The following is a 23,440-nucleotide window of genomic DNA, read 5'->3' as shown; positions in this document are numbered from 1 at the left end:
TTTAATTGAACATAATTTTATTCTGTTTCCTCTCGATTTAGCCTTTACCATTTCTATAATAAGTAATCTTAATTACCAATGTTCACACAGCAAAGTTTTTAAACTTCAATGACGAAGCTTTATTCGTATTAAAAATGAGGATTTTGATGTGACTAATTAAATTTTGTTGACGTGTTATCTCTAAAACGAATACAGAACATGGATATAAGTGTAATGGAGTGTTTTAGGAGGTTTTCACATTATTCTTATCCTTACACCATTCTGCACATTTTTGGATGCACAGGTAAATTGATCCAAAATCCTTCTCGTGCTACTTTCAAACTTCCAAATAGCAACTGTGTGCACAAATGACACAAGTCAGTTGGTGTTCAGATTGTTCTGCCCCTGCAACTTTGTCTGCTTTTAGTACTAGTGCAGACTCTCCAAGTGACATCTAGTGTTCAGGATGGGAACTTGGCTTGTCATGTTCTGTGACAGAACCGATTTACTGCACCATTGGGCACCATTTTATTTTCTGTTCAGGGGCGGGTCATTCAGCATTAATTTTTTGTGTTCAAAAGGGTCATTTATAATCTTCTGATATGTGTTTATCTGCTAATATTTTGTAAAACACTTGACGACGTTATAGAGCAGGACATCAGAGGATGAAACATTTTCCCCCATTGGAATGCAGCTGAGTGATTTTAAAGACAATTTTGTTGCATTTGACAGGTCCTGGAGTCACTTTCTCAAAATTAAACAGCCTTTGTAGCACAAACAAACAGACTAATGTTGTCATAGCTTCTCTGCTGAAGTACAATGAAGTTTATTACTATCCACTGGAGATTAAAGGGATGCCAACTGTGACATAGTCTGAGCAGTTAAAGCCTAACCAGTAACAGAAGCCTGCTTGCCTTCTGACTATATATGGACTTATACAGTGCCGTTTATTTGTTTAACCATTTCCTCATATAACTTTCTTAAACAATGCATGTTAATTCTACAACTAATTGACTTTTCATGACATCTTGTTATATTTAAATATGTCTACAAGTTTACTTTTGCTAGCACTGTACATATAAATTAACTTTCAAATATTAATATTAAAATTATGTTCTCAATGGCATTCTATGGCTTAACAGTATTTATAGGGAACAAAGATTATGCACAATGATTCAAGCACTAGAAGAGGCACTGATTCAAAAGTTCTCCTTGTTTGTACCAGTTGTATTCAGATTTCAAGATTTTTAAAATATACACGGGTTTCTTTTAATTACAGAGGCTGCACCGTTGAAGTAGTTTAGTGTAGCAAAGTTTTTTTTAAAGAAGCCATTAGTAATAGCAGCATTTAAAAAGTCAATTAGCATTAGATAATCTAGCTCAGTAAAAACCTTACTGCAAAAGAGTAAAGTGGAAGACAATTGATTATATAGCTTGATTCCATTTGTATTGAAAGACAGATGGTTGAAATTAAAGCAGACTACTGATGTGAACACCTATATGTAACCTGATGAAATTAAAAGAAATATGCAACATTTATTCTCTTTGCCTCACAGCAGCAATTCCTTTTAAATAAAATGTCTGTCAGTTCCCTCACATTTATTTCCCCCTTTTTGTATTGCTTAAATGTTTTATGGTGCATCACTTGTTGATTGAGTTGCCAGTGTTTACTGCATAACGATTGCTTTGCATCAAGTGCTACGCCCAAAATAACAATCTGACACTGTGTTAGGACCATGCAATCGCTTTCCTAACAATGGGCAGTGTGGGATTTTGTTCTGATGTGCTTAAAAATCACCTGACAGCCGTCCCGATTGTAATTACATGTACAAAGCAATCCTATTGGTGGTAACCACTAGAATTCTTTTCTTTAAAAAGCCTCCAGTGACAGTGTGGCATATTTATTTCTTTGTTCAAGCAATCGGAGGGAGAACTGAACTTTTGATGGTCTTGGTAGATGTTATGGGAAGTATTTTTATTAGGGGAAGTGTTAATTTTTTTTAAAAAAATGCAGGCTGCAGCATTCTGGTAAGTGGAAAACCTATTTGTACTTGAAATACAGTTTATCTGATAGATTTTCCTTAGGGTTTTATGTACTGCTGAGTCACCTTCGTTGTATCCAAAGTACATTAACAAACTGGAGTCTTAGAAAAATTGCTGATGTCCTGAAGGAAGACAACTGTCATTCAACATTTTTCTAATTTTTGTCACAGTAAAACAAAACAATTGTTGGTAAGTCAGTCCAGTATTGGGATGGGTTGTCATACATGTAGTGCTCTTGAATAAAACAGTCAAAATATTACACCAAACTCTTAACCTTAAACAGGCAAATTGCTTTACTTCAAATACAGTTTTATGTGTGATAAATGGTAAATTGGTAAGTATTTGATGAATTGTTTCACTTACAGACCTAAATCCAGTTATATTTCAGCAAATTAAACAGGAACCATGCATATATTTTGAGAAGCCTGGAACATTTGCAAGAGAGCCATTTAAAAAAAAAAAACTATGTACCATCTAAGTGGACCAGAAGGAAGTGCATTTTTTACAGTTTGAAGTAATTGCCCTGAAAAATCAATAATGGATTGGATGAAATCCAACTTTTATTGAATCTTAATTTGGTACTTTTTTGTTTTGACTATATCAGATACATTAATGCTGTTGTGTTAATACGTGCCAATGCAGTGCCACAACCATCTGTGTAGTGGGGATTACAAGCAGGAAGTATGCAGTTATACTATCTACTTATGCTGGAGGGCAACGACAGAATGTTGATCCATTCAAAAGCAAGCAATGACTGCAATTTATTAGGCTCTTGTACTGCTGCTGTTTATCCTACTGATTGAAAAGAACAGATTATTCCACCAAACCTTGTACCAGTATGGATTTAGTGGTACAGAAGGCAAGCTGACTTTTTTTTTAAAGTATGAAGCAGGCTTTGCACCTAGTGTGGAGCAAAATCAAAAGCAAACCCGACTTTTGGAATTGGCCTCGCTTAAGGTGATGCTTTTAAAAGAGGCCAAGAACATTATACCATGATACCGGCACCAAATGTACAGTAGAATAATGTCCAGTACACATTTTTAAATAGCTGCTCTCTCTAGTATTATATTCACCAACAATGTGTTCCATAGTTTGAGATGAGTTCTCTCAACTTGATGGTTCTTCACTTATTTAGTGTGGCTTTGTTTCCTAATGCTGTGTTGTGCTTGGACTAACTTTTTTTTAATACTGCATATTTTTCAGTATATGAGCTTACAAATGACAAGAGTCATTAAAAAGCAGGATAGATCATTAAATATTTGTTCATGAAGAAACCTTGATAGAACAAGTGAAGACAGATTATTGTTTGGGTATTTTAAGTCATGATGGAAAAAATGCTTGGAGAATTGAAGCTCATGCACACTATTACATAGTACGTAGAAGAACATATACAAGTAGATTGTTACAAGGTTGGAATGCAAGCTGCATATAGAAGATGGAAGTTGGTTTCTTCCTCCTTTCCTGAAACCCACCACACCCTCCAAATGCCATGTATCTTGACCATCAATGTCCATCATGACTTTATTTACGTAGGAGCAATGTGTAATGGCTTCACTGAACAATTACATTTATCATAGTCACTGCAAAATTACCAGAGTTTAATGTATAGTGGCTTATTGGAATGGGCACTGCCATAATTGTATAAATCTGCCGTAAATCTAATTGAATGAATGAATTTGACAGAGTGGTAAGTAAATTTCTAACTGAAGTGTAGGACAGGGGTAGGCTATTCAGTCCCTCGAGCCTGTTTTGCCATTCAGTTTGCTCATGGATGATCTGTACCTCAACTCCATTAACGTGCAACGTGCCTCTGTTCATATTCCTTGATACTCTTACCTAACAAAAAGCTATCAAACTCAGTCTTCAAAACTTCAGTTGACCCAGCATCCATAGCCTTCGGGGGAGAGAGTGCCAGATTTCCATTACCCTTTGAGTGGAAAAAGTGCTTCCTAATTTCACTCCAAAATGACCTAGCACTAATTTTAAGATCATGCCCCCTTGCTCTGGCATTCCGATCCCTTTTAGTTTCGAACTGTTAAAATTGTTTCACTTTACTTTTATGAAGTATGTTCTCTTTGCAACTGTACTGTCTTTTTCTTCACCTTCACAAACTATCTACTCCGCAGAATCAATTTTCTGAACTCTTATTTTTTGTTCTTTTCCAGTACTGTGTTCTTTTCACTAAATTTGTCCTGTTGTAAATTATTGAGTTTACCTTTAAATGCTGTCACTCAGCCATCAAACATAGAGGCTATTCTTGAAATTAATTGCAAATAAATATATTGTTGATTGTGTGGAAACTGGGATATATTACCATTAATTAGGTAGGTTTTAAGGAGCTTTTTAAAGAAGGAAAGATAGGTTTAGGGAGGGAATTCCAGAGCTTTGAGCCTAGGCAGCTGAAGGCATGGCCGCTACTGGTGGCGCGATTAAAGTCGGGGATGCACAAAAGGCCAGAATTGGAGGAGCGCAGAGATCTTGGAGGGTTGTAGGGCTGAAGGAGCTTACTGAGATAGGGAGGGGTGAGGCCATGGAGGGATTTCAAAACAAGCCTGAGAATTTTAAAATTCAGGTGTTACTGGACCAGGAGCCACTGTAGGTCAGCGAGCACTGGTGATTGGTGAACAGGACTTGGTGCGAGTTAGGATACGGCCAGCTGAGATTTGGATGAGCTCAAGTTTATGCAAGGTGGAAGATCGGAGACTGGCCAGGAGAGCATTGGAATAGCCAAGTCTAGAGGTAACAAAGGCATGGATGAGGGTTTCAGCAGCAGATGAGCTGAGGCAGGGGCGGAGTCGGGCGATGTTAGAGGTGAAAATAGGCTGCTTTGGTGATGGAGTGGGTATGTCGTCGGAAGCTCATGTCGGGATCAAATAGGACACCAAGGTTGAGAACGGTCTGGTTCAGCCTCCCAACAGTGGCCAAGAGAGGGATGGAGTCGGTGTCTAGGGAACAGACTCTGGTGGGGGCCAAAGACAGTGGCTTTGGTCTTCCCAATATTTAATTGGAGGAAATTTCTGCTCATCCAGTACTGGATGTCAGACAAACAGTCTGACAAATCCAAGACAGTGGAGGGTTTGAGAATAGTGGTGGTGAAGTAGAACTGGGTGTCGTCAGCGTAACTGTGGAACCTGAAGTGTCTTTGGATGATGTCATGTGGTTTGAATGCACTCTAACATGTTGTGCAATAGAATATATGCTGTATGTATTAGTGGGGTAAAACTAAACTGGGGACTCAAGTGATCCAAATTGAACCGCTTTAGATTTCTTTGTGAATACCCAAATTTTGCACTGTTCTGGTATTTCAGATTTATAAGTGGCAAAACATATACATTGAGATTCTGTGGATAGAATTGAAAAGCAGAGAAGTTATGTTAAACTTGTATGGAACTTTGGTTAGACCACATTTGGAGTACTGTGAACAGTTTTGGTCTCCATATCATAAAAAGGATATAGAGGCACTGGAGAAGGTGCAAAAAAGATTTACTAGAATGATACCAGAATTGAGAGGTTAGACCTTTCAGGAAAGATTGAACAGGCTGGGTCTCTTTTCTCTAGCAAAAGAAGACTGAGGGGTGACCTGATCATAATCATAATCAACTTTATTGTCATTGTTAGTGCACAAGTGCAGTACAACGAAATGTAGGCTTGCGGCTCCCGAGAGTGTACATTTAGATTAAGACATTTAAACATTCAACATACATTTGGCTTGTAATACATTAACATAAACATAACCATAATAAAGTGCATTGGCAGATGTGCAGGCTTTAGAGTTTATTTGTGGAGTTCAGTAGGATGACAGCCCTGGGAAAGAAGCTGTTCCTAAATCTGGTCGTACGGGTGCGAATGCATCTGTAGCGTCTCCCAGATGGCAGGAGGGCGAACAGACTGTGGCTGGGGTGGGTAGCGTCTTTGATGATGGACCGTGACCTCCGTAAACAGCGTTTCTGGTATATGTGCTCTGTGGTCGGTAGCCGGGTGCCGGTAATGCGTTGGGCAGTTTTGACTACCCGCTGCAGGGCTTTCCGGTCATAGTAGCTACAGCTGTCATACCATACTGTGATACAGTTCGTCAGGATGCTCTCTATTGTGCAGCGGTAAAAGTTAGAGAGGATCAGGGGTGACAGGTTACATCCCTTCAGCCTCCTTAAGAAATATAGGCGCTGCTGGGCCGCCTTCACCAGAGAGGAGGTATTGAGGGACCAGGAGAGGTCTTCCGTGATGTGGACTCCGAGGAACTTAAAGCTGTCCACCCTTTCCACCACAGCCCCATTGATGTGGATGGGGGTGTGACTTCCGCCTTTAGACTTCCTGAAGTCCACAATGATTTCTTTGGTTTTCTTGATGTTAAGGGCCAGGTTGTTAGCGGCGCACCACTTCACGAGATGCTGGACCTCCTCCCTGTAGGCTGACTCATCGTTGTTGGTGATCTGGCCTACTACCGTGGTATCATCCGCAAACTTGATGATGGTGTTGGAACCATGAACAGCCACACAGTCGTGGGTGAAGAGGGAGTAGAGGAGGGGGCTCAGCACACATCCTTGTGGGGCCCCTGTGTTCAGGGTCGGGGGGGGCGGGGGGGGGGGGAGGTGTGGTTACCTAATTTGACAGACTGGGGTCTGTTTGTTAGGAAGTCCTTCAGGCCAAGAGTGTGGAGTTTGGTGGTTGGTGGCCAGCTTGTTGGGGACGATAGTGTTGAATGCTGAGCTGTAGTCTATGAACAGCATTCTGATGTAGGTCTCTTTACCATCTAAGTGATTCAGTGCAGAGTGTAGAGCAGTTGTGATTGCATCCTCCGTTGATCTGTTTGCACGATAGGCAAACTGGTGTTGGTCAAGAGAGGCGGGAACACTGGCTTTGATGTGAGCCAGGACCAGTCTCTCTCAACACTTCATTATGATGGGTGTGAGTGCGACAGGTCGATAGTCGTTCAGGCACGTCACAGCCGTTTGTTTTGACACAGGAATAATGGTAGCGGTCTTGAAGCATGTAGGGACTACTGCCTGGGCCAATGACAGATTGAAGATGGCGGTGAAGACATCAGCCAGCTGATCACATTCCTTGAGTACCCGTCCAGGGATGCTATCCGGTCCAGCAGCCTTTCGTGTGTTCACTCCGTGTAGAACACCCCTTATGTCGGAGGTCGACAGAGTGAGCACCTGGTCTTCCGGGGGTGGCAAGGCTTTGGTAGCCGGCTCCCTGTTGTCCCCGTCGAAGCGAGCGTAGAAGTTGTTAAGCTCCTCCGGAAGGGAGGCATCGCTAACCGGGGGGCTGGTGCTTTTGCTCTTGTAGTCAGTGATGGACTGGATGCCTTGCCACATGCGCCAGGGGTCCGAGTTGTTGTGGAAATGATCCTCTATCTGCAGTGTCTGTTTCCTTTTGGCAGTCCTGATACCCTTTTTTAGGTTGGTCCTAGCTGCACATAGAGGTCTTCAAGATTATGAAAGGGTTTGATAGGGGAGATGTAGAGATGTTTCAGGGAATTCAGGGAAAACTACTTTACCTAGAGTAGTTAGAATGTGGAACTCACTACCACTGAGCAGTTGAGGTGAATAGCATAGATGCATTCAAGGGAAAGCTAGATAAGCACATGCAGTTTAAGAGGAAGTATGTGTTTATTGCTAGTCTGCTTGGGGACATGTGGGCCTTCTACAACTTGGTTGTAGTACTGCGGGTAGGATGGTTTGTACATGGTGGCCTTCTGCTGGTTTTGTTTTTGATCTGTGGACAGTAATTCAAAATTGAAGGATTTTGATTGGTTAATATATAAAGTTGAGATCTTTCAACCCAAACACTGAGAGTTCTTGCTTTGGCTTAGTGTATAAATCAGCGATGTGCTTGGAAAAAATTCTAATATTGCAATCTTTTCGAATGACTGTCTGAATCAATTTATTACGCAGTTACCATTCTGCTACTTCTACTTCACAGTAATGCTTGATTTGTTCACTGCATAAGAAAGAAAGAACTTGCATTTATATAGTGTTAATGTCCTCAGGAGTTCCCAAAGTGCTTCCTAGCCAATTAATTATTTTTGTAGTATAGTCACTGTTCTAATGTTGTGAAATATGGCAGCCAATTTCTCACAAGCCGCAATGAGATACATGACCAGATAATCTGTTTTTAGTGATGTTGGTTGAAGGATAAATATTGGCCAGGACGCTGGGATAACTGCCCTGCTCTAATCAAAAAGTGCCATGGGATCTTTTTGAGAGAGCGAAAGACAGCACCTCCAGTAGTGCAGGAGCCCCTCAGTACTGCACTGAACGATCAGCCTAGGTTATGTGCTCAAGTCTCTGGAGTGGGGCTTGAATCCTCTACCTTCTGACGTGGAGGCAAAGGTGCTACCACTGAGTCAAGGCTAACGCCCAACAATAACGCATTAACAATGAACTGCTTGAGGTATTTGTATGTTTTTTTAAAAACTTGGGTTGGCGTGCAATTCCTGCCCACAAACCTATGTTGTCACAATTTTTGGTGATGCTTTTGTGTCAGCATTTATATCATTGCTGTCAGGATGTGGTTGCAAACTCTGGCCACTGGGCGGCACTGAGGATCAGTTTCTGAAAGTTTTCTGAAACTCCGGCCACTCAGGTTTTGTTTGCCTCTCTTTTTCAGGTGTTTAGAACTTGATTTTTTTTTTAATTTTCACCTGATAAATGGGGTATCTGTTTCAGGTTGCAGGCCTGCTCCTATTAACAGGCTGTGATTTTTGCTGATTTGCAGTGTTTTCAGTTTATTGAGTTATTTCTAGTTTCAATGTTATTGTAGTGGAAGCTTTTGTTGTCCCTAGTTTTAGGATTTATTGTCGTCTTATTATTCGGAAACATCAAGATGAAACCTTTCAAGACTGTACAAATCTTGATTCCCGTGTGCAATATCATGGGAAATTTATTAGTATTCTACAAACCAACATTGGAGATGGAAAGTTGCATTTCAGTATTTTGGTCTGATGATAAAACTGAGCTTCACTTTCATTATTTATTTAAGAGCCTTTGAACTATTTCGTTAGTTTTTGCTCACTCCCAGATGTTACAATTCAGACTCCTCCAGGTACTTATTCTTTTGCCAAGCGCAAAGGCACATTTTTTTAAACGGCTCATATTTCCTATGAACCAAAGCGTATCCTTGTATTTCAAGCCACCTGCGAATTACAATGCTTCTGGTAACCAATAAACCTCTCATGCTGCTAAGATCACTTCATGAAGTATAGAAACATAGAAGATAGGAGCAGGAGTAGGCCATTCGGACCCTCGAGCCTGCTCTGCCATTCAATGAGATCATTGCTGATCATCCAAATTCAGTACCCTGTCCCTGCCTTCTCACCATATCCCTTGATCCCTTTAGCCTTAAGAAATATATCCAACTCCTTCTTGAATATATTTAATGAACTGGCCTCCACCGCCCTCTGTGGCAGAGAATTCCACAGGTCCACCACTCTCTGGGTGAAGAAATTCCTCCTCATCTCAGTCCTAAATGGCTTGCCCCTTATCCTTAGACTATGACCCCTGGTTCTGGACTCCCCGGCCATCGGAAACATCCTTCCTGCATCTAGTCTGTCCAGGCCTGACAGAATTTTATAGGTTTCGATGAGATCCCCTCTCAATCTTCTAAACTCCAGTGAGTATAAGCCCAATCGACACAATCTCTCATCATACGTCATTCCTGCCACCCCAGGTATCAGCCTGGTAAATCTTCGCTGCACTCCTTCCATGGCAAGAACGTCCTTCCTCAGATAAGGCAACCAAAACTGCACACAATACTCAAGGTGCATCCAATTCCCTCGTCCAGATCATTAATATATATTGTGAACAGCTGGGGTCCTAGGACCGATCCTTGCGGTACCCCACTAGTCACTGCCTGCCACTCGGAAAACGACCCGTTTATTCCAACTCTCTGCTTTCTATCCGCCAAGTCAATACCTTGCCCCAGTCCCATGTGCCTTAATTTTGCACGCTAATCTCTTATGTGGGACCTTATCGAAAGCCTTCTGAAAGTCCAAATACACCACATCCACTGGTTCTCCCTTATCTATTTTACCAGTTACATCCTCAAAAAATTCCAGTAGATTAGTCAAGCACGATTTACCTTTTGTAAATCCATGTTGACCTTGTCCAATCCTGTCACTGCTTTCCAAGTGCTCTGCTATTACATCTTTTATAATGGACTCTAGCATTTTCTCCACTTCCGATGTCAGGCTTACCGGTCTATAATCCCCCGCATTTTCTCACCAACCTTTTTTGAATAGTGGGGTAACATTAGCTACCCTCCAATCCATGGGTACTGTTCCAGGGTCTATCGAGTTCTGGAAGATGACCAGCAATGCATCTACTATCTCCAGGGCCACTTCCTTGAGTACCCTAGGATGTAGATTATCAGGCCCTGGGGATTTATCGGCCTTTAATCCCGTCAACTTCCCCAACACCATTTCCCTACAAATACTGATTTCTTTCAGTTCCTCCCTCTCATTAGTCCCTATGTTCCCCGACATCTCTGGGAGTTTATTTGTGTCCTCCTTTGTGAAGACAGAACCAAAATATGGATTTAATTGGTCTACCATTTCTTTGTTCCCCATTATAAATTCCCCCGATTCTGACTGTAAGGGACCTACGCTTGACTTCACCAATCTTTCTCTCTCCACATATCTAAAAGCTTTTACAGTCAGTTTTTATGTTCCCTGCAAGCTTACTTTCATAATCTATTTTTCCCCTCTTAATTAATCCCTTTGTCCTCCTTTACTGAATCCTAAACTGCTCCCAATCCTCAGGTTTGCTGCTTTTTTTGGCCAATTTATATGTCCTCTCTTTGGATCTTGTTATCCCTAATTTCCCTTGTTAGCCACGGTTGAGTCACCTTTTTTGATTTATTTTTATGCCAAACTGGGATAAACTAATTCTGTAGTTCATCCATGCGATCTTTGAATGTTTGCCATTGCCTATCCACCGTCAACCCTTTGAGTGACATTCCCCAATCAATCCTACCCAACTCGCGTCTCATACCATCATAGTTCCCTTTATTTAAATTCAGGACCTTAGTCTCTGAGTCAACTACTTCACTCTTCATCTTAATGAAGAATTCTCTTCATCTTAATGAAGAATTCTATCATATTATGATCGCTCCGACACAAGGGGCCTCGCACAACAAGATTGCTAATTAGTGCTTTCTCATTGCATAATACCCAGTCTAAGATGGCCTGATCCCGAGTTGGTTCCTCGACATATTGGTCCAGGAAACCATCCCGTATACACTCCAGGAATTCCTCCTCCACAGTATTGTTACTAATTTGGTTAGCCCAATCTATATGTAGATTAAAGTCACCCATGATGACTGCTGTGCCCTTATTGCACGCTTCTCTAATTTCCCTTTTAATGCCATCCCCAACCTCTGCATTCCTGTTTGGGGGTCTATACACCACTCCCACTAATGTTTACTGCCCTTTGGTATTTCTCAGTTCTACCCATACAGATTCCACATCATCAGAGCTAATATCTTTCCTTGCAATTGTGTTAATCCCCTCTTTAATCAGCAATGCTACCCCACCTCCTTTTCCTTTTTGCCTATCTTTCCTGAATATTGAATACCCCTGGATGTTGAGTTCCCAGCCTTGGTCCCCCTGGAGCCATGTTTCCGTAATCCCAATCATATCATATTCATTTACCCCTCTGCGCTGCTAATTCATCCACTTTGTTACGGATGCTCCTTGCAGTAAGACACAAAGCCTTAAGGCTTGTTTTTTTAACGCTCTTAGCCCTTTTAGAATTATTATTTACTGTGGCCATGTTTGTTTTAAACCCTTGATTTCTCTGATTGCCATCTTTGTTTTTCTCCTTCCTGTCTTTTGCTTCTATCCTTGTTTCCCTTTCCTTTGTCTCCCTGCTCAGGTTCCCAACCCCCTGCCATTTTAGTTTAAACCCTCCCCCACGGCACTAGCAAACACTCCCCCCAAGGACATCGGTCCCGGTCCTGCCCAGGTGCAGACCGTCCGGTTTGTACTGGTCCCACCTCCCCCAGAACCGGTTCCAATGTCCTAGGAATTTGAATCCCTCCCCCTTGCACCATTCCTCTAGCCACGTATTCATTTGAAGTATCCTTCTGTTTCTACTCTGACTAGCATGTGGCACTGGTAGCAATCCTGAGATTACTACCTTTGAGGTCCTATTTTTTAATTTACCTCCTAACTCCCTATATTCAGCTTTTAGGACCTCATCCCGTTCTTTACCTATATCGTTGGTGCCTATATGCACCACGACAACTGGCTGTTCACCCTCCCCTTCCAAAATTTTCTGCAGCTTCTCCAAGACATCCTTGACCCTTGCACCAGGGAGGCAACACACCATCCTGGAGTCTCGTTTGCTGCCGCAGAAACGCCTATCTATTCCCCTTACAATAGAATCCCCTATCACTATAGCTCTACCCCTCTTTTTTCTCCCGTCCTGTGCAGCAGAACCACCCCTGGTGCCAGGAGGTTGGCTGCTGCTGCCTTCCCCTGCTAAGCCCCCCCCCCAAACAGTATCCAAAACAGTATAACTGTTCGAGAGGGGGATGACCCCAGGGGATTCCTGCACTATCTGCCTGCACCTAGTATTCTGCCTGATGGTCACCCATTCCCTTTCTACCTGTGCAACCTTTACCTGCGGTGTGACCACCTCCCTAAACGTGCTATCCACGACTTCCTCAGCCTCGCGAATGCTCCAATGTCTATCCATCCGCTGCTCCAGTGCCGCAATGCAGTCTGTCAGTAGCTTCAGCTGGACACACTTCCCGCACACATGGTCGTCAGGGACACAGGAAGTGTCCCTGATTTCCCACATAGTGCAGGAGGAGCAAACTATGGGGTTGAGCTGTCCTGACATGACTTACCCTTTACTTCCTTTAAATTAAGTTAAATTTTTGGTTACCAGCAGCCCCCGCTGCACCTCAGAGCTTAGAAACTATAAACCACAGAATTTAAGTTTGGGGAAAAAAAGGAGAAAGAGAGAAATACTCACCAACCAATCACTTACCTGCTTTCCGGTGATGTCACACTTTGATTACTTTTTACCTCTCTCTCCCGTTGCTGAATTGGTAAGCCTCGCCTCGCAGCTGCCGGTTTTATACCTCGCTCGCTCGCTCCTCACTCCACACCCAGGTCCGCCGCTGTGGTCGGGCCTCACCTCGCAGCTGCCGGTTTTATACCTCGCTCCTCACTCCACACCCAGGTCCGCCGCTGTGGTCGGGCCTCGCCTCGCTGCTGCCAGTTTTATACCTCGCTGCTCGCTCGCTCCTCACTCCGCACCCAGGTCCGCCGCTGTGTATAAGCTGCTTCATATTCTCCAAATCTCTTCGATAGATTGACAAATAACTCTCTGACTGTACATTTCGGGCTTTAAACTATGAATCAGGTTAATTAAGAAGTAAAATTAACACAAAAAAGCAAATAACAGATTTCGCTAGATTACAAAACTTTGCTTCCAATCCTTGTTCAAACAAAAGTAACAAAGTCTTTGAGCTTCACCATAATGACGTTTAATTTAGACCAACATCCATAATATCAAGATAATAAATGAAAGTAGGCACTGGAAGTGTTCCTGTTAGCCATCACCTGTCAACGGGCTGGTGGTGCAGGAATAGAGTGAAAAGGCCAGATGCAGGCAACCATTATACCCACACTCAGTTTTTGAAATTTGAAGTGACATATCCAAATATCAGAACGATAGCAAAATACTGCAGATGTTGGAAATCCGAAATATCAGAAGGCTATCTGTCATAATTGAACACAGCTGTGACTCGTGGGGTTGAAAAGTAGCAGCATGGTATCCCAAAAACCTGTTTCCAGCTATTCACTCCTTTCAGGACCAGTCTAAACTGAGAACTTTGGTTGCAGGACCCCTTGTTGAGAATGGAATAGAGTCCTTACAGGAAGCAGGGTGGGAGGAAGTATAATCAAGCTAGCTGTGGGGGTCGGTGGGTTTGTAGTGGACATTGATGGACAGCCTATCCCTTGAAATGAAGATAGAGAAGTCGAGGAAGGGAAGGGAAGAGTCAGAGATGCTTCACTGCTTTCCTCCCTCAGCCTCTGCACCAAACGACGTCTCATCCTCGGTGATTTAAACCTCCATCTCAATTCATCATGCTCTCTCTCCTCTGAGTTCACTAGCCTCCTATCCTCCCTTAATCTCTCCCTCCATGTAAACTCCCCAACCCATATTCACTGCCACCCCCTTGACCTTGCCAACTCTCATGACCTCGCTACTCCCATCGTTAATTGCAGATAAGGCCATCTCTGACCACTTCCTTGTATCACTCTCCACCCACATCTCCCCCCCCCCCCCCCTCTTCTCCTCGCTCAACCCTACTTCCTTCTGTGTCCACCCCTGGAAAAGTCTCTCTCCCAACTCTCTTACAACTACACTTATGAAATCCCAACTGTCCAGCCTTTGGCTTTCCATTCACCACAACATTTCTGCAACTACCGATCTGTTCAATCACCCCCTCACCACCACTTTTGATGCCCTAGCCCCTATTAAAACAATTACTCTCTTACCCTGGCCGTTCCCCCTGGTACGGCCCTGATCTTCGCTCCCTTAACTCCAAGGGACGAAGACTTGAACGGATATGGCGGACAACTGGTTTAGCCATTCATCGCCAGATCTGGCTGGACCAAATAAAGCATTATCGGGTCCAGCTCTCGTCTGCCAAAATTGCTCACTATTCCAGAATCATTCTACAATGCAAAGATAAACCCCAGCTTCTAGTCTCTACTGCTAACCGTCTTCTTAAACCCCTCTCCCAGATCTCCTCCACACTCACCTCTGACAACAAGTGTAAGGAGCTCATGGACTTCTTTGTTTCTAAGATTGAGATCATCCATTCAGCTGCATCTGCCACTTCCCTTCCTTCCCCTAACCCACCGGGCCAAACTTCCTCTAAGGTTCCCCCCTGCCCAAACTTCCTCTAAGGTTCCCCCCTGCCCAGCCCTGAACTCTCTTCAGTTTCTCTCCGATCTCCCCTCATGACCTCTCCGCACTCATAGTGTCCACTTCCTGCTCCCTCAACCTTTTTCCCACCAAACTGCTGACCACCCAACTTCCTTTTCTAGCTCCCATTTTAGCTGACATTGTTAATGGTTCTCTCTCGTACTGTTCCCCTCTCCTCAAATCTGCCATCATCACCCTTCTCAAAAAACAACCCTTGACCTCTCCGTCCTTGCAAACTACTGCCCCATCTCCAACCTCCCTTTCCTCTCCAAAGTCCTTGAACGTGTTGTCGCCTCCCAAATCCGTGCCCATCTTTCCTGCAACTCCATGTTTGAATTCCTCCAATCAGGTTTCCGCCCCTGCCACAGTACCGAAACGGCTGTCATCAAAGTCACAAATGACACATTTTGTGACTGTGACAAAGGTAAACTATCCCTCCTCATCCTTCTTGACTTGTCTGCAGCCTTAGACATGGTTGACCACTCCATCCTCCTCCAACGCCTCTCCACCGTCGTCCAGCTGGGTGGGACTGCACTCGCCTGGTTCCATTCTTATCTATCTAATTGTAGCCAGCGAATCACCTGCAATGGCTTCTCTTCCTGTTGTTACCTCTGGTGTCCCCCAAGGATCTGTCCTTGCCCCCCCTCCTATTTCTCATCTGCATTCTGCCCCTTGGCGACATCATCCAAAAACACAGCGTCAGTTTCCACATGTACGCTGATGACACCCAACTCTACCTCACCACCACTTCTCTCGACCCCTCCACGGTCTCTAAATTGTCAGACTGCTTGACGACATCCAGTTCTGGATGAGCAGAAATTTTCTCCAATTAAATATTGGGAAGACCGAAGCCATTGTTTTTGGTCTCCACCACAAACTCCATTCCCTAGCCACTAATCCATCTCTCCTCCTAACATCAGTCTGAGGCTGAACCAGACTGTTCACAACCTTGGTGTCATATTTGGCCCTGAATTAAGCTTCCGACCACACATATCTGCAGCATAACTAAGACCGCCTATTTCCACTTCCGTAACATCGGCCGTCTCCACCCTTGCCTCAGCTCATCTGCTGCTGAAACCCTCATCCATGCCTTTGTTACTTCTAGACTTGACTATTCCACCGCACTCCTGGCTGGCCTCCCACGTTCTACCCTACGTAAACTTGAAGTAATCCAAAACTCGGCTGCCCGTGTCCTAACTCGCACCAAGTCCCGCTCACCCAGCACCCCTGTGCTCGCTGACCTACATTGGCTCCTGGTTAAGCAACGTGGTTACAAAATTTTCATTCTTGTTTTCAAATCCCTCCATGGCCTCCCTATCTCTGTAATCTCCTCCAGCCTCAACCGCCAAGATATATGCACTCCTCTAATTCTGCCCTCCTGAGCATCCCTGATTATAATCGCTCAACCATTGGTGGCCGTGCCTTCTGTTGCCTTGGCCCTAAGCTCTGGAATTCTCTCCCTAAACCTCTCCGCCTCTCCTCCTTTAAAAACCTACCTCTTTGACCAAGCTTTTGATCACCTGCCCTAGTTTCTCCTTATGTGGCTCGGTGTCAACTTTTTAATCTTATAATACCCCTGTGAAGCGCCTTGGGATGTTTTACTGCATTAAAGACGCTATATAAATGCAAGTTGTTGAGATGGACCATGTGTAGATTAGGGCGGGGTGGAGATTGGAACCAAAGTTGATGACATTTTCCAGTTCTGGGCGAAAGCAGGAAGCAGCACCGACACAGTCATCAGTGTACTGGGAAAAAGAGGTCAGGAGAGCTCTCGGAGGACTCGGCCTCCTGGTAGCTTGGAAAATGCTTTTTTTTTGTAAACTAAATATGTTCATGAATGTCGTCATGAAAATCCATGTTGAGCATTTAAAATCATTTTTCAATCGCTGGTCACACAAATGTTTTTTCTGGCAATAGTTTTTATAATATAGAAATGTATCCATATAAGCAATTCATCTTACGTTTGTGTGTGTGTTTATTTTTAAAGTATAATATGTGTAATTGGTTACTAATAGAGAAGTAGATACACAACTGATTATTCAAAATCATGTCGAGACTATGAAAGTTTAATTTGGGGGGATGAGGGGCAGGGGACAAGCCATATCTATTGTAAAAGTCTTCCACCAGTTTGTGATGTGCATGGCATATTTTATGTCGAACTCTGTAGCAGAAATGATCTACTGAGTATCATGTGTCTTTCAAAATACTAACGATTCAGTTTCTACCATATCACACACCAGAATACATGAATCACCATTTAAGTAAACCAATTCCTGCTGGGGGGAGTGAGCGATTTGTTGAGATTGAGTAAAGTTGCTTTGTTTTTTTGGCAGTTTTTTTTATATCCAACAATCATCTTGCATCATCAAAGTTATAGAATGAATTAATTCTAAAAATATTTTTTGAAATACCTGTGTACAATAACATGAAATGTTTGCAAATGTTATGCATGCACATTCTTGTTGCTACGCAAACAAATGCTTAAACAAGTCTCCGTTTTTTACTAACTTAATTATTACAAGCATAATAATTTCCTTTAAGTACAAGTCTCTTTATTAGGCTAACGCAAATTTTAATTTGTTGCTTAAATTGGATATCATTTTCTCTTAATTTCTCTCCACAGCAAAGGGAAAAAAAGATCATTCTCCTGTGGTCTGACTCTTCAGTATAAAACCTGCCCACTAAAAGGTTCAAGCAAATTTATACAATTATGCAAATATATGCCCATCTTCCAGTCATTTATATAATATATAAGACAGATTAACCAAATTAAAGAAAATTAACTTATCTGTTTCATTCGTCTTTGTGAAGATTTCAATGCGAGATATCTCTTTTCCATTTTTGTTAGAGTAGTTTATTAATACCGTGCATTTATTGTTGTCTACACTCCCAATTATTCAGAATTGGTAATTGTATTTACTGCATGAAAAGCCCCAATAAATCGCTAAGCAAATGCAAATTTATATTTGAAAAGAATGATTTGTGGAGCTATGTGCTTCAAAGATCCCCTGTACCTAGTAATGCAACTATAACTTCACTGCTGAGTGTGAAGCTGCAGTTTCACTCCAGGTGGTGACTCGCACTTTATTCATTCATCTCCTTCGCCCTTCCCACCCCTTCCTCGAAAATAAAACACTCAAAAATAGGGCTGGTAGGTCCATGCACCACTTATTAAATTGATGTGGCCAAAGCATATTTGTGTCTGTGCATTGTTCTGTCCTGACCTGCCACACAATGTACTTTACTGTCTTGCTCTGAAACTCTACGGCAGGAGAAAAAGTGCTGATTGTTAATTGTGCATTCAAGTCCTGTTTTGCTCCTCACCTTTTGTATTGTGAATTGTACTTTAATTTCTGGTAATCCATGATCAAAAGTAAAATAGCCCAAAGAAGCAACGCTATTTTTCAATCCCAAGAAGTTGAAATTAAGATTGGTTCCAATATAAAACCATGAATCAAAATTACGGTACAAATACATTTCAAACAAGTGTCAGTCATATTTGATAGGTTACTTACAGCACTCATTCACAGTTGGATGTGTGTGTCAAATATGGCAGAAACCTTATGAGCACTCAGTTTGGCTACAAGGAGCAAAATGTATGAATTATGTGGCTTATATTCTTTGCATACCATTATTCAAATAGTATGCAATCGGAGAAGATCCTACTGTATTTGTACCTTTTTAGTATACATTTTATTGAATTAAAAATAACTGTGATGTGGAACTCTAAATTCTGCACACTTTCCCATTTTAAAGGCTGATATGAGCCAGCACTTTAAGGGATAAGGCTTTCATGTTGGCTTCTGTTTCATTCTCACGCAGCCTTTCTTGCTTTTCTGTGTTCTATGTTTGCTGGCTTCTGTTTCATCTGCACTGCTCTTCTGCTTCTCTTCTGCTTCACCCCACCGCAGACCTCTTGGCAGAGGCGAGGGCCTCCAGCAGAAAACATGAAAGTGAGCTGGATCATCTCAAGTGTAAGTATAGGGTGTATTCATTTGTTAGCTGACCCAATACAAACCTCCTTGATGTGTCAATTGTTGATGGCTATTTTCTGATCCCGCCCCCCCCCCCCCCCCCCAATCCTTTATTTTTTAAACACTGAACTGATCATGAATAATGTACAAACTTTCTCATGAAATATGACAAATTTCAGGTCGTACAGATGTTTCTTATGAAGGTGTTTATATACTTTAATTTTTCCAAGTTACTTTGATCTTAAAACTGCTGTGTGGAAAGCCTCTTAAATTATTTTTAATGGTGTTAGAAGTAGATTTCTTTTTTATTTTAGATGCGTTTGAACTGTGGTCTGGATAAAGATACTCAAGTTTGTCACGACTTGGAAGCTTGTTAAATTTCTTAAATCTTAATTATGGGAAAATCTTCAGAAGAAATTGTTTCATAGTGAAGCTTCCCTTTTTGGAGTAGTAATTTACCAGTCTGTGGTAATGTAGGTTCAGCAGATTTCCATTCAAATTTCACAGTCGTTACTCTGTTTTGGTTATGTATGGTGGTTGCACTATGTTGTGGGCAATTCAATTAAAATATTTATCAGATATGAGATGGTAGCTTTTATAACATAATTCATTGTATGTGTTACGAGAAATGGCTCCCAAAATTCATCCAAGGGCCAGTACATTGGTCTCCTTAAAGCATTTCAGTACTGTTTACCCATTTTAAAACTTGGCAAAATGTGAAGCTGCCATCTCAAATCTGCCAAGAAAAATTTTATGGTCTATTTTAGGTGTTCCCATATACTCTGGATTTATCCCTCAAACAAGCTCTTGTGCAGTTTCTGGTAATCGGTTTGATAACTGCATTGGTGGAAGCCTGTGATCCTGTTGGTAAGAAAGAATGAAAAACTTACATTTATATAGCGCCTCTCATGACCACCGGACGTCTCAAAGTGCTTTATAGCCAATGAAGTACTTTTGGAGTGTATTCACTGTTGTAATGTGGGAATGATATTTTACCTAAATGTATCCTAAAGAAGGTGAATATGGTTAGCAAACTGTCAGAGATCTAGGTTTGGAACCTAGCACGGACTGATGGTATGAAAGTCTCTTCTCTCGAGCTATCTTGGTTATAAGTAAAATATTTTGATGATCATTCAGGTTCTCAATGAGTTTGAACCACAGCAGAAAACTGCTTGTAACTTGACACTGATGGGCAATAGATTAGTAGTCTCACTCCATCAATGTCGATGGCTGATTTAGCCACGGGCACGGTGACTCTCAAGTATAGTAATCTAAATTTAGTATTGAGGCAGAGAACCATAGAATTTTATAACACTGGTGGCTATTTGGCCCATCATGTCTATGTCAGCGTTTTGCTAAAGCAAGCTAAAAGTAATTCTGTTGCCTTCCTCTTTCCTCATAGCTCTATATCTTCCTCTGTTGCAAATATTTATCCAGTTTTGCCTTGAGATGCAATGGTGCCTGCTTTAGCTATTCCCTGTGACAAAGCATTCCCAGTGACAAAGCGTTCCATGTCCCGACAACTCTGCATAAAGAAATTTCTCCCAATATCTCTCATTACTCTTGGTGACTATTTGAAATTGATGACCCCTTGTCGCTATCTCTCTTCCGAACAGTCTGGTTCAGCCTGAGACGGTGGCCAGAGAGACGACTGGAATCAGTGGCTAGGGAACAGAGTTTGTGTCAGGGGCCAAAGACAGTGGTTTTGGTCTTTCCAATATTTAGTGAATGTACAAAGGGACCTGGGTGTCCTTGTACACCAATCACTGAAAGCAAACATGCAGGTGCAGCAAGCAGTTAGGAAGGCAAATAGTATGTTGGCCTTCATTGCAAGAGGATTTGAGTACAGGAGCAAGGATGTCTTACTACAGTTATACAGGGCCTTGGTGAGACCACACCTGGAGTACTGTGTGCAGTTTTGGTCTCCTTACCTAAGAAAGGATATACTTGCCATAGAGCGAGTGCAGCGAAGGTTCACCAGACTGATTCCTGGGATGGCAGGACTGTCGTATGAGGAGAGATTGGGTCGACTAGGCCTGTATTCACTAGCGTTTAGAAGAATGAGAGGGGATCTCATTGAAACGTATAAAATTCTGACAGGGCTAGACAGACTGGATGCAGGGAGGATGTTTCCCCTGGCTGGGGGGTCTAGAACGAGAGGTCACAGTCTCCGGATACAGGGTAGGACATTTAGGACTGAAATGAGGAGAAATTTCTTCACTCGGAGGGTGATGAACCTGTGGAATTCTCTACCACAGAAGGCTGTGGAGGCCAAGTCACTGAATATATTTAAGAAGGAGATAGATAGATTTCTAGACACAAAAGGCGTCAAGGGATATGGGGAGAGAGCGGGAATATGGTATTGAGACAGAGGATCAGCCATGATCATATTGAATGGTGGAGCAAGCTCGAAGGGCCAAATGGCCTACTCCTGCTCCTATTTTTCTATGTTTCTAATATTTAATTGGAGGAAATTTCAACTCATCCGAGATGGGATGTAACACTGAGCCAGTGGAGGGTTGAGAGAGGTGGTGATGAGGTAGAGTATCGTCAGCATACATGTGGAGCATGACGTTATGTCTTCAGGTGATATCCTTGCGGGGCAGCATGTAGATGAGAAATAGGAGGGGACCAAAGATAGGTCCTTGGGGGACTCCAGAGGTAATGGTGCGGGGATGGGAAGAAAAGCCATTGCAGGAGATTGGCTACGACTGGATAGGAAAGAATGGAGCTAGGCGAGGGCAGTCCCACCACTCGGGTGGACAACAGAAGAGAGGCGTTGGAGGAGGATGGTGTGGTCAACCATGTCGAAGGCTGAGGACACACCAGTAATCATTGTGGCCTCTGAGTAAGACAGTCTATTAGTGCTATAAAACAATGGGCAGTTTTGTATTATGGACTTGCTTCCACTGAGACTTGAATTAAGATTGCCCAAGCTCATTTTACCCAAGACTCTTGAAGCTGATTCAGCACAAACTCTTACTCTCAGTCTTCTTTGATCAATTCAAGCCCTGGTCACAGAAATGAAAGGGCAGTGTGCTAACTCACTGTGCTCATTTCGTCAATGTGTGTGTGTTTCCCCCAACCTCTCCCTTCTAGCTCCTGTGGATCACATACCATAACCCTCTATAGAGGGCACCGAGGTTACCTGCTTTCAGGCCTTTGTGCCCTCTTCGAGATGTGATATGCCACACTGATTTAATTTCCTCCTTCACTTTTTATGGTAAAGTACCTGGCTGCCTCTTGATGCCTCCCTGTCAATATAAGCAAAATTATGAGCTTGAGTTGTGGAAAATCTGATATAAACTTGTGTCCTGGCACCGTAGTATTGGAGCACTGGTGCACTACGACAAGGCACCAACTTTGTCAAGTATCTATTGTGTTTACCCTGGAAATGAGACATTTGAATCTGCAGTCTTGTTTTATTCATGAACTCTTAAGTAACCTTGAAATGAAGCAAGTATCAAACTTCTAGTAAGCTATGGGAATTGCTGCCACTTAAATTTCTACTTGTCCTCCATCATTGGCAGTGAAATCTAAATTTTCTTCTAACCCTGATGATATACAACAGTGTTCGGTCTGTGCAGTGACTCAACTCCTATTTCCTCAAGGTAAATCTACTTTTTTAAGGAATAAAGTTGCAACTGTTCTCATAAGATTGTGAGGAAACTATTTTGATCAAGTGAAAAGACTGATGCACTGTGGTTGAAATTGCTCACATTACCGTATCTACTTAGCAATTATGGTTGGGCCACGTGAGAGCCATGGATCAAACAAGATTCTCAGAATGTGATGTAGAGTGATTGATTGAAAAGTGAAGGAAAAATAGTTGTTCCAATTAAGATATTTGGGACTGTGGATTGATTATTTGCTACATCCGTTTTTATTTTTCAGTCAGTCTGTAATCTCTGACTGTTTTTCTTCAGAACCAAACCTTTGCTGAAAACTATTATCTCAGTTGATCTTTGATCAGAGTGGCCCATCTATCTCCTGTGCAATGATGTGTCTCCTTTAAATGTAATCTGACCTGCCTTCAACCCCTAATCAACAGTCAGAGTTTGTGCTGCAGGAATGTGTGGATTTCTCATACTATTTGCATCTGTTACATACATTTTTTGTCAGTATAAATGCACATTTTGGATAACTACTTTATTAAAACACATGAGTAACTTTCATTAGAATTGCAAATGCTTCTCCATCATCAGATATACCAGATGCAGTTTATCACAGTTTAAATTCTGATGTTTTTCTTAATCTATTAAACATTCCTCAACTAGATATATCTATCAAATATCTTTACCTTTGGTTGTTAAAATTCCAATGGTTGTTAAAATTCCAAAAAGTAAAATTTTGTGTCTCCATTAATCTTCAACTATATTGATAAACTTACATTCATTACCAGTAACTTTGTCGAAATCACTGGTCACTTTCTTAAACTAAAATTCATGTGTGATCAACTGGTGTTTCGGTAACCATTGTTTATAGGATTTC

General features: G+C 42.2%; 1 protein-coding gene across 17 annotated transcripts in view; it reads left to right on the top strand.

Moving 5' to 3' along the window:
- The window catches only part of slmapa (sarcolemma associated protein a), a 222,540-nt gene that overhangs the window by 159,073 nt on the left and 40,027 nt on the right, over positions 1-23,440 (top strand). For 12 of the 17 annotated variants that reach the window (XM_086001576.1, XM_086001573.1, XM_086001588.1 and 9 more), the window contains one exon: positions 18,887-18,949. The exons of the other annotated variants lie outside the window; for them this stretch is intronic. In XM_086001576.1, the coding sequence (XP_085857702.1) occupies positions 18,887-18,949 (63 nt within the window). The remainder of the gene's footprint in view (positions 1-18,886; positions 18,950-23,440) is intronic. 17 annotated transcript variants of the gene reach the window in all.

This window comes from Somniosus microcephalus, chromosome 11, assembly GCF_052327205.1.
Source record: "Somniosus microcephalus isolate GS21.2 chromosome 11, FLI_Smic_1.0, whole genome shotgun sequence".
Lineage (NCBI taxonomy): Eukaryota > Metazoa > Chordata > Chondrichthyes > Squaliformes > Somniosidae > Somniosus > Somniosus microcephalus.
Note: the sequence above shows the minus strand (reverse complement) of the source record. Positions and strands in the feature narration are given on the sequence as shown.